The 12604-nt window shown below is 39.0% G+C and overlaps 1 protein-coding gene across 3 annotated transcripts in view; it reads left to right on the forward strand.

The window, feature by feature from the left end:
* The window catches only part of LOC107695259 (casein kinase I), a 40855-nt gene that overhangs the window by 24500 nt on the left and 3751 nt on the right, over window positions 1–12604 (forward strand). For 2 of the 3 annotated variants that reach the window (XM_016495073.1, XM_016495072.1), the window contains exons 4-10: window positions 6707–6855; window positions 7055–7289; window positions 7572–7657; window positions 9086–9170; window positions 9260–9408; window positions 9555–9635; window positions 11530–11631. In XM_016495073.1, coding sequence (XP_016350559.1) covers window positions 6707–6855; window positions 7055–7289; window positions 7572–7657; window positions 9086–9170; window positions 9260–9408; window positions 9555–9635; window positions 11530–11631 — 887 coding nt within the window. The remainder of the gene's footprint in view (window positions 1–6706; window positions 6856–7054; window positions 7290–7571; window positions 7658–9085; window positions 9171–9259; window positions 9409–9554; window positions 9636–11529; window positions 11632–12604) is intronic. The other variant, XM_016495075.1, reaches the window with a different exon arrangement.

Here is a 12604-nt window from a genome sequence, read left to right on the forward strand (position 1 = left end):
AAAAGCCGCTAAAAGGGTCTGAAAGTTGCTAAATCTAGTGCTAAAGTCGCGCTCGTGTGTGTGAGACGCGGGAGCTGATGGCAGGGGGCGGTGGATATTTGTGGCGGTCAGCGTGGATGTTGTGGATGAGTTTTTCTGTGTCATCACGTTCTATTAGTTCTACAGCTTCAGTTTCGGAACTTTCACGCTTAGTAAAACATATAGCTGTTCGCTCACCATAGTGCAACAGTGAAACGGAACCCCTTTCAAACAGTGTCGCATTCCAAATGTTGTTTAAGCGTCATACACCGGTATTGCGGTATTTTAAAAATTCATATCATAACAAAAATAAACACCGGTATTCGGTATGAACCGGTATACCGCCCAGCACTAGTATAAGGTGAGGGGAAGTCCGCTATGAGAAGGTTGTGTTCAAGTTCTTATTTATTGCGTAATGCCTCAGTGTGTCACTCTCCCAGATTTAAATGATCATTTGCTTTATGAATGAGGTTATAACAGATTAAATCTCGAGCTGTGTGATTGGAGAGCTACACCTGGCCATTTTGATTGTAATTACCATACATTTTGTGAAGCCAGAAGGCTGAACTTTGATCCTTTTAAGCCCTACAATAAAAAGGACGTGCAGCTTGTACAAATCCTTGGTGCTTCCATCCATTTGATCACTGAACCGGAAGGTTGACTGGCACGTAGTGCAGCTCTAATTCACATCGACTCATAGACACCCTGCAATGCAATGATCTCATTCACTGAACGCCTGTCTCCAGAGCTGGGATCTGATCCTCTGCCAGCTCACCGGAGCCACTGTTGCCACCCCTGCAACATTAATAGCCAGTGAAAGTGCAGGCGTGCAGGGCAGGCCCGCTATATTTATAACTACACGACTCCTCGCAGCTGGGTTGCTATTATCGTATGTCCAGCACGTGACTGATTCCTCTCTAGAAGAAAGCCATATGTTCAGTAGTGCGTGAAGAGAAAATAAACATGGATGGCTATCATGGCTGCTGCTGTTTTGATCCAGGTCTTTCACAAGGCTAAAGAAAGAATAATCATTTATCTTTTATTGTTTGACTATTTACAGGGTTTCTGCGGGTCTTTAAGTCTTAAAAAGTGTTAATTCACGCTTCCACACATTAAGGCTTTAAAAGGTCTTAAATCGGAGCAGAAAATCGTAACTTCATAAAATAAAAGCATTAAATATAGCTGGCACTGCAAAGAATGAATATCTTCATATCTTCAATATCTTCATATCTTTAGTATTTTTGTCAGCATTTTTTCCAATTCATATGTATGGAAACTTGTTTTAATTTTGAATTAAGTTTTTTCTTGCCACACTGGCAGGTATTTGTTCTTGATTTAATCATAAACTCACTTTGGTCAATTTCTTAGGAAACAAGACTTCTAATTAGGGATGGGCAATATGGACTTAAAACTATATCACAATATTTTCTGGTGTTTGTTACGATAACAATATCAATGACTATATAAATATAGTGCCATTTACCACTTGTTTTGGCTACTAGTGATAGCTGCAAGCTGTCTTGATCGCCTCAGAAACACAAACATTATGTTTGTATGTTGTTTGTCCTGGTCATTTTGTATTTGGCACATCTAAATATTGTCACATGTTTTACTTGCATATAAAAAAAGAAACACAAGCATTGGTTTAAAAGTAAAACTTACCCATCATCAGACAGGCTCCTAAAATAAACCAATTACATAAAAGAATAAAACTGTAGGCCTACTTGACATTGGTGTCTTTTCGCACATCTTCATACTCACACATCTTTTTGACTTTCTTCATTCTTGGATTTGCGTTTGAGATGGTGGAACAAATTGGAAGTGTTTATAATAATAATAATAATATTAATAATAATAATAGTTATTATTATCATTATATTTGACAAAACAACTGCAGAAGTGACCTGTTAACATGCAGGGGGACTATAACTTTAAATCATTAGAAAGGTCTAAGTTTTATTAAAAAATATTAAATTATGATGATAAAAATCTGACAGTAATTTTTTTATTTTTGTCTGGAAATCTTATGCATCCACTGAGAGCAAAAAAAAAAAAAAAACTGCTGTACACTTCTCTACACCATACTCCACAAGTATGGATTTGCATATGTTTACTTCAAATTCTTTAGAGAGAGACATTTTTTAAATTTGTACCCAAAATAGGGTGTTATGCGCATTAGTGAGTACACATGTAATGTCTGTTTAATTCATACTCGTCAACAGAGGGCACCTTAGAGCAGAAACTCCACAAGTGAGACTCATAGAAGTAATAATACTTATGACATTCCAGGAAATCACATGGACAAAGGCCGCCAGTTATCGTTGAAGCAAAATAAACGCAGCTAGAGAGGATAAACAGTTAGAAGACAATAAACATGATTGCGCCAGTATATGGTTTATCTGTGTTCTTCAAGCCGTCTCTGGTATTTTTATATGAATAAAGTATATTTATAAATGCTAGTCGAACATACTGCACAGCCCTGACCAAACCAGCTCCAGATTGTAGAGGTAGTTCCTCGTTCAGCAATCCTCAGCTTCATGTCCACCTTTCGCTGTACTTGTATTTGCTTTGCACGTGAGTTGCAAATGGGTTGCACAAAGAAAAACGTCATCAACTAGGCATTATCATTATTATTGCAGGAAGACTAAATCTTATGATGGGGAGAATTTCTACTGGTATATCGCAAACGATAAGATATTGCCCATCACTACTTCTAATCTTATGTAATTTGGTTCCCAAGTAAATGTATCTTGATTTTAATATCTTTAGACATTTACACAAATATTGATATACTTTTTAATGAAATAAAAACTAATGGAGATTTGTTGGAAATTGTATTTTCACATTGTTGCTAATACAACTCATTGTGTTCTCCCTATAGATTTGTATTTAGAGAACATATTGATGTATTGTGTTCCCTTCAATTTATTTGTTAAATTGAAGGGAACACAATTAAATTTTCACCTTACTTTCCAAAGCAAGCCAGTGGGATTCAGTGATTCACAGTTGTAAAATCTGGATCTAAAGGTTTTATGAAGCCTGAGAGCGACAACTAAACCAGACCCTCCAGCTTTTCCAGCAGAGAATCCTTTGAGAGGATCTGCCATTGTGAGACTCGTCTTAAGCCCCCAGAGAACCTCTGCTCACTTAAACCTGCAACTAAAGAAGAGTGTTAATTCTCTGCCGTACTGGAAAATGAGTCCAGGTCATGTTAGGACACTTCTTGGGGGCGTATTGCCACACTGCTCCATGATTCCACAGTGCTGCATTTATCATAAATAGGATCTTTGCTTTGCCCATCAACAGTTTTGTACCTTAAATGTCATACAATTTTATGCCTCTGTCAATTATTTAAAGCGTGAGACATTTTAAAGCGCAGCGAAGGGGAATTTGCTGGCTTGCTTGTGTGTCTTGTTTTAAATAGCTTTTGTTTAAATGTTTAATTGCTATTGTGCTGCAGATTAAAGCTCTTGAGTTTTTTTAGCTGAGTTGGATGGTGTGACTGTGATTTGGTTAGTGGCTTATCAATCGTTGCGTTCAGTCTCTGACATTTGGGGGGAAAGGGTCATGGAACTCTCTGCAGTACAGGCTTTGGATGTTTTATGCAGCAGGGTGGATAATGCAAGTCCTCTCATCTCCTGAGTCACACTGGGACCTGCGCCGGCCGGAACGATCACGTTTTAGCCCCTGATTCTCTTCCACTGTCCCGCTAATGGAATCAGGGCCTTGTTGTTCTCCGGCTGCATGCTGAATCTTTAATATGCAAGCCTTCGCTCGGGCATGTATGCTAAACTTTGACATTCCAGTGTGTCTGCTCTGAGAGGACATGTGTTTGATGAACAATGAGTTGTGTTGTTTTCTCTCAGGCTCTGTTAGTGATGTAAGTGAGTGGGGTTTTGATATGACAGAAAATCTCCTTGTTGAAATTTGGTGTCGCTGCACAGAGGGTGTTTATAGTGCAACGGTGTGCCGCAGAAAAAATCCATAAAGCCAGAGACTGCCTACATAGATGATTGGACACTTAAGCCACTTTTAAAAGTGTATGAACTAATTTCGTACTTCTACTAAAACTGATATGCTGATGACTAACAGCATTAGTCTATTGATTGATTGATTTGTTTGTATTTTTATGTATTTATTTATGCATGTATGCATTTGCCGTTTTATTATTTTTATTTATCAATATCGGTTGACTGATATTAATCAGCTAATAATGAATATTTAATCATGGTTGGATGTTTCTGCCTGTTTTTAGATTACTTTTGTTATCACTGTATTCTATCAGTATTTCATGTTGCTATAGTACTGTTAGGGCTGTGAAGATAAATCAATGCATCGCGATTCATGGATTGATTCCGAATGCATCGCCATTCTCTCTGGAATCGATTCTGAGCTTAGCTTTTAACAGCAGATGCCGCTCTAATCTAGTTTTTAACTGCACACTCAAATGCTCATGAAGAAGAGCACTGAAGAACTTGCAACTATGCTTGTGTGTTCAGCCGAGCCATGTAATTGCACCTTGGCTCAGAATGCTTTTCATTATTAGAATGCTTTTCATTTATCATTAGCACCCTATCGGATATCTGCCATAACATAAAAAGGAAAAATATCAAATTCTCTGTGTAAGTCATAATGTTATTATCGGTTCATTCCTAATTGAGAGCTGTGACTTGCATGTCCAAATACTTTTTGTGGACTCTGTAATTACTGCTCATCACATGCCTCTCTGTTGTGCAGTTTTTTTTTTGCGTACTGCATGGATAAATTGGACTGTGCTTCCTCATACAGCCCTGCTTTCTGCCTATATAATAATTATTAAAATATTTAATTTTCTTCGGTATGATTTGAAACCTGTCATGGCCTTGTTTGCAATTCAAGGAAGTGATCCAGCTGCGCTTGGTTGTAATTTTCCTCCTTCTGATTGTCGAGTTGGCGTTGGGTTTAAACCTCGGATCTGGTGCTTTGATGAGTCAGCTTCCTGGCTACACTTTGGCCGTGGGCACATTCACCATCGATGTGGTTTCCAAACGGATCCGGCCGGCTAAAGTGCAGGCAGGTGTGTGCGCGTGTTCGGCACCCCCACCCATGAGAATGACGTTTGCCAGATCAGGTAAATCCTTCTATAATCCTCCCTGGAGCTGGGTTTTCCTCGGCTCGCTGTCTCAGTATGTCTCATGTGCCTCTGCATCTGACCATTGGACCGAAGAACACACACATGCGGGATTTGGCACAGGCGACCTAGAAATTGAATTGGAAACATTGGCAATGGGAGGCAGTTAAGAACTGTATGTCCTTGAGGTCTTGTTTTGTGGAGTCACACAGCAATGCTTGATTTTTCAAAGACAGCATCAAAAAAGTAATTATGCTCAACACCTGCTATTTGCACAAGACTATTTACTTTGGTCTGTAACTTTAAGCTGTACTATGGTGCTAGGGGTGGGTGGTATAAGCAAAAAAATCTATAGCACAATATTCTTAAAAGTAAATATATTAAATTCATTTTTATTATTGATAAATATATGATATAAAACTTAAAACCATAATAATAATACATTGGTATGTACTATTTTATTTATATTTTATTATTATAAATTATTTATACATATATTTACACATTTGAACATTTTTTTCCTATTTCTACTGTCATGAATATTCATTTGATAGATTTATTTAAATATATCTGCTTGTCATTGCTTATTTAAACCTAAGCTAAAGAAATAAATAAATAGATCTTTTTAGTTGTCATGTTTGCATCAGAATCTAAGGCAGGGGTGTCCAAGCTGCGGCCCGTGGATGAATGTTAAGCGGCCCACAGCTGTTTTAATAGTCTATATTATATATGGCCCGCCAAGCATAATTTACAAAGGGGACACAGACTTTTTCCTTTCATGTACAAGCTCTTTTTGCTCTTTGAAAGTGAAAGTGACGTGACATGTGGCCAAGTATGGTGACCCATACTCAGAATTAGTGCTCTGCATTTACCCATCCAAAGTGCACACACACAGCAGTGAACACACACACACACCGTGAACACACACCCGGAGCAGTGGGCAGCCATTTATGCTGCGGCGCCCGGGGAGCAGTTGGGGGTTCGGTGCCTTGCTCAAGGGCACCTCAGTCGTGGTAATTGAATGCTCATTCCCCGCCATAAACCACTGTTTTGCATAATTGCAGTAGAAAATTTATACCAGTCTATGTAGTTTTAGTTGGTATATCACCCACCCCTACTATGCTGTGTATAGTCTCAATGGAAGCAAAACAGTTCTGTTGAATGATGTTCAAGTCATCAGCCCCACCTTCATTAACCTTTCAGGTTCATGCCCATAGTCTGTGCACTGAGTAGTTACTGTGGGAGAGAACGTGCCATGTATGTGGGAAAGATCAGCTGTTTTACAGGCCTCTGTAAACTCTGTGAGCGTGAGATAGTCACTGTTTTAATGAATTGCATGATGTGCCCTCTCACCAAGGGCTTGTTAGCAATGTTTTGTTCAAGGTGTTGTCATTATGGGTCCTGTCGGAGACGGTGGCCTGTACTGGCTGTGAACAGGATGCTAAACATTTGGTGGTGTTAAGAAAATAATCATACAAAACTGTTTCTCTAAAGGACAAAAACATAACAAAAGTTTGATATTTGAGATTCTACATTTGTATTTCACTGGGTTGTTAAATGATCATTTTGTCTTTGCAGAGGGAGTTCCTCAGGTCTTCTACTTCGGGCCTTGCGGGAAGTACAATGCTATGGTTCTGGAACTGCTTGGGCCCAGTCTGGAGGACCTGTTTGACCTCTGTGACCGCACTTTCTCCCTCAAGACCGTCCTAATGATAGCTATTCAACTGGTAAGCATCTGGTCAGAGAGCCTAGAGTTAGCTTTTTTTTTCAGCAATTTTGGTTTGTCTTACTACACATTTAGGATTTCTTTTGGCTGTTTTTTTATATGATTTCTAGGAATCGTTCAGCTCTGGCATGTTTTTGTGGGATATTTTTGTGGGTTTTTGGTCCAGAATGTCCTCAACAGCATCTTCCTTGTTTTTTCAGATAACACGTATGGAGTACGTTCACACGCGGAGCTTGATATATCGAGATGTCAAGCCAGAGAATTTTTTGGTGGGGCGGCCGGGGTCCAAGAGGCAGCACACCATTCATATCATTGACTTCGGGCTTGCCAAAGAATACATAGACCCCGAGACCAAAAAACACATCCCATACCGAGAGCATAAGAGCCTGACTGGCACTGCCCGATATATGAGTATCAACACACATTTGGGAAAAGGTGTGCACTCCTTTCATTTTCCTATGAAAACCAGCCTTGTATTTCCAAAATGTAAATTTTCTAGATTTATTTTTTTAAACCAATTTCTTGGGTGAAGAGGAAAAATAATAAAATCAGCAACTCACCTTTAATTACATACTTTCATTTTCCTGAGTGACTCACATTTATGTAACCCACTTATTCATGCAGTTTTAAATATAGCCGTCTCATTTTACAGCGAAAATGTACCTGTTGCGTATTTCAGTATGACATGTAACAGTTGTTGTTTTTCTTCCTCCTCAGAACAAAGCAGAAGGGATGACCTAGAAGCACTGGGCCATATGTTTATGTACTTCCTGAGAGGCAGTTTGCCCTGGCAGGGCTTGAAGGTTTGCACTTTTCTACCACACATTCTTGAAATTTTTTTTTTCATTTTCATTTCTTCACCTCGCGTAGGAGTGTTTTTTTTTTTTATCTTTGTGACCTTTTTTTGTGGTATTAATAAAGGAATCCTCTGGGTTTTTTTCCCCTATGCACATATACAATACTGCTGAAAATTTTAGGGTTGGTCGTTTTTTTTAATGTTTTTGAAATAAGTCACTTTTGTTCACCAAGGATGCATTTATTTGATGAAAAATACAGTAAAAGCAATATAAATATGAAATTATTACAAATAAAAAATGTTCCCATTTCATTGTAAGGCTCCGGTCTTCAGTGTCACATGATCTTTCAGAAATCATTCTAATACACTTATTTGCGGCTTTTTTTGTGTGGAAACATGATTCTCTTCAGTATTTGATGAATAAAAAATTTGATGAAAGAACAGGGTTTATTTGAAAATTTTTATCATTACAAATGTCTTTACTGGCACTTTTGATCAGTTTAATGTATCCTTGCTGAATAAAACTAATTTCTTTCAAAAAAGTCTTACTGACCCCAAATTTTTGAACAGTAGTGTAACCGAGAAGTGTGATGACATGGCAACAAGTGCAGATATCAGCTGCTCACGTTGAGCTTCAGGGTTACACTTTACTTGAAGGGGTGTACATAAGACTGACATGACACCTTCATAATCATGACATGACACCTACATAATCATGACATGACACATGTCATGAATATGAAGGTTTTTTATGCATGTTTATGACAACTGTCATTAAGTGTCATTCGCTCAGTTATGTAATTTTTAATGCAAAGATGACATTGTTTGAGATGTCTTTGTTATGGGCTTTGGTTAGGGGTAAGGTTAGGGGTAGGGTTAGGTCAAATAATGACATATTTGCATTAAAAATGACATAACTGAGCGAATGACACTTAATGACAGTTGTCATAAACATGCATAAAACCTCCTTCATATTCATGACATGTGTCATGTCATGATTATGAAGGTGCCATGTCAGTCTTATGCACACCCCTTCAAGTAAAGTGTTACCAGCTTCAGTTTCTCAGCCATGTGTCATAGAGCAATCAGTCACATGGCTGTAGTGGTTGCGGTTGATTCTGAGTGCACACAGGTGTTAGAAGCTCAGCGCTTACTTGCTGCAGTGCTGTCCCTCACATCATTGTTAATTCATCACTTAAAGAGATTACATGGAAGGCACATGACAGTAGGGTGAGAATGAAAAAGTCAATGTAAAAAAAATAGTAAAACCATCTTCTATTGTTGAGTCATTGCCTATTCAATAAAGCTAGCCAGAGGCAAAATCTTGCCCTGGATTTGTGTGTTGCATATGCTTCATTACATTTCAGCCAGTTTTAGTCTTTCATGAGGAGTTTGTGGGTGGGAAATCCCATATAGGTGTGTGTTTTCCATACAGGCAGACACATTGAAAGAACGTTACCAGAAAATTGGCGACACCAAGCGAGTTACGCCGATCGAAGTGCTATGTGAAAGTTTCCCAGGTTAGTGCCATCGATTCTGTCATGTCAAGCACAGTAGCATGTGAAGCGTTTCCCTTAACTAACGCCATTCCTATTTTTACACACTGCAGAGGAAATGGCGACCTATCTGAGATATGTGAGAAGACTGGACTTCTTTGAGAAACCAGATTATGACTACCTGAGGAAGCTCTTCACAGACCTCTTCGACAGGAATGGCTACATCTTTGATTACGAGTACGACTGGGTCGGCAAGCCTCTAGTGAGTGTTTGGTTCCTCCACAGACACTTCCTCAATGCCTTTCTTGTGTACTTCAACTGTCAAATGCCTTTGTCATGCTACGTTGGGTTATCATGTATGCGTGTGTGAGACGTGCTCAACGGTGAGATCATTGTTGTCTTTTACAGCCTACACCCATAGGCCCCATCCCCACAGACACACCCCAGCCAAGCAGCAGAGACAAAGCACAACCACAGACCAAAAACCAGGTGAGTTGGGTGCACAATCAAACTCAGAGTTTATCTACCTCAGGCAAGTACATTATACACTTTCACCCTAGGTGGTCATAGTATACATTTCATTCGCTCCAGTGCAGTGTAGGATGTATCTTACACACTCAAACATGTAGCCAGATGCAGTATACCCACTCCAGGTGAGCGTTCTGCCCACTTTTCCTCTTTGGATATGTGACCAATCAGAATAAGCCCTGATGCTTTTGGCCATACACATTGATGACAGAAGAAAAGCTGTTAGAGGAGTTGCTCAGGTTTTGCGTGATGTTACAGTTGTGCAATGCAGTTTCTGAACTTCGATCATGTGATTAATTAGTGGGATGGAAGGCTGGTTAGTTGTGTCTAGCTTGATGTAAACAAATCTGTTTTACTTGCTTAGAGACAAAGTTCCCTGCTGCTGAATCAAAATCAGTGGCAGTATCAGCATTGTCTTCACTTTCTGTAGGGCATAAATGTTCTGACTTTAACCATATGGTGAAGGTCCATGAATATCATGTTCCTGGATCTGTTTTTGTCCTGATATCTGGATGATTGTGACAATGTGGACAGGACAAGAATTCCTCAATACCGATTCTCCCTTTTGTCTAGATATACTACCTTTCGAACGTTTGTTGTCAGCAAGATTTTTAAATATTTATGATAGAAGTCTCTTATGCTCACCAAGGCTGCATTTATTTGATCTAAAATACAGTAAAACAGTAATATTACGAAATATTATTGGAGTTCTAGATTGTTTTCTATTTTAATGTAATTTATTCTTATAATGTCAAAGCTGAATTTTTTTAGCAGCCATTACTCCAATCTTCAGTCACGTGATCCTTCCTTATCATTGACAAAAATGGTTGTGTTGCTTAATGTTTGTGGAAACTGTGATGCATTTTTTCCAGATTCTTTGATAAAGAACAAGAACAAGCATCTATTTGGAAATAGAAATTTTGTTACATTATAAATGACTTTACTGTTATTTTTGATCAGCTTAATGCATCCTTGCTGAAAAATATCTCTTGTCGACCCCAAACTTTTGAATGGTAGTTTACTTTTTTAATTAGTCCTTGTCTGGACTAATTATGCAACTCTGGCACATACACCATTTGTTTGTTGCTCACCCATGTCCCAATGAAATCACAAAATAAAATGTAGCCAAAATGTGCCCCTGTTACTAATATACATCCACTAACAAACAGACAGTGTTCTTCAGTGCAGCATAGAATGCCACCCTGGAAATTCTGATTTTATTATGGCTCATCCCTCCATTCCTGTGACATCTTGAAATAAAATCTATCAAATGTGTCCTGATGTGCATTCACTAACATACAGTTGCAATTTTGCTTGTTTTTTAAAAAAAATGTAAGGTAGCCCCAACTCCAAAATCCCAGTTTAACCCTTGGCGATGAGTATCTCTGCATTCATTTCATGCTACATGAGCATAAAATGAGCTTAAAAGTCTGGTGGAAGATTATTGTATCTGTATGTGCCCCTCTGCTTGTGCTTGCATGTCTTTAAAAAACAATGTTAAAAGAGATATAATGGTAGTGTTCATGTCATTATTTGTGAAAACCCACATTGATTTCTAATAGCAGCCTTTCTTAATTCTGCATGTTTGCTGGGATGTTCATTTGTTTATTTTTTTTCCTCACTTTTTTTTTCTTGTTTATTTCCATTAGTTTGTGTCATTCACTTACACCTTTTATCTTAGTAATTGAGCAAGCTTCTGCATGTGAGATGTCTTCTTTTTAATGTTTTATTTTTCGTTTGTTTGTGTTTACTCACCCACCGGCCCCTTCCCATCATACCTCAAAATCTCCATCCATCTCACCCTGTCCCACCCTCCATGCTTCCCCACCCAAAATGCTCTTCCACTGTCGATCAGTCACCCGAGCCCAAAGGAAGTGAGTCCCAGCCCACTCCAGTGACCAATAAGGAGACTCTGGGGTCGCATCTCACGGCCGAGAGGCTGGGGGGCTCAGTGCAGGTACTGCTTACGCCGTGGTGTTGCTTTTTGAGTGAGCGTGACTGTTTCTCTCTGTCTTTCGCACACTCATTCATCTGTGATGCTCAGCTTGGCTCCTTTAGGCTCTGAACACACTACAGATGGCGACAGTGCCGTTCCTTGGAGATACCATGTGTTTTAAATAGAAGCTATCAAGCAGTTTAGTTGGAGAGCAGCTCACGGTGTGATAGGATCTAATGGGTGCTGATAGATTTCAAAAGAGAAACTCTAATGTGGTGTATTTGTAAGGCACATGATGAGACACATGTGCCACCCAGTGTTGGATTTTAGAATGATATCCCATGGTCTAACACAGATCTGGTGTTTTTCATCTCAAATCTTAAGATAATTATATCTTGTGAATATAATAATCCTCAGCATAGGGTTATTATAGTTTTGAAGTTATAATTTTGTTTTGACTTCTCTTTTGTTTTCAATTTGTCTTTACAATTTAGTTTTTGTGTTAAAGGGGTCATATGATGCGATTTCAAGTTTTCCTTTCTCTTTGGAGTGTTACAAGCTGTTCGTGAATAGATAAGATCCCTAAAGTTGCAAAGAGTAAAGTCTCAAACCCAAAGAGATATTCTTTATAAAAGTTAGGACTGGTCCACACCCTCCTAAAATGCCTCGTTTAAACACGCCCCCACATGTCTACGTCACTGTGTGGGAAGATTTGCATAACGCCGCCCAAATGTTCACGCAAAGAAAGAAGGCGTAACTTTATTGTTGCTGCCACCGCCGCTGCCATGTTATGAAGACGCTGTGTGTTTCGTTGCGAAAATACTTTGTTTGGCCTTCCAAAAGAGGACACGACTAGAAATCAATGGTGAAATCAGTAAGTTGTGTTTACAACACTGTTCCAGAACAATTCAACCCAAATATTCAGATGTGTGCAGCGCATTTTATGGAGGACTGTGACTGTTTCCTGGGAGAGTAGCCTACAATGCCGGTGTTC

Source organism: Sinocyclocheilus anshuiensis, unplaced genomic scaffold (assembly GCF_001515605.1).
Source record: "Sinocyclocheilus anshuiensis isolate Anshui unplaced genomic scaffold, SAMN03320099.WGS_v1.1 scaffold122, whole genome shotgun sequence".
NCBI classification, from domain to species: Eukaryota; Metazoa; Chordata; class Actinopteri; order Cypriniformes; family Cyprinidae; genus Sinocyclocheilus; species Sinocyclocheilus anshuiensis.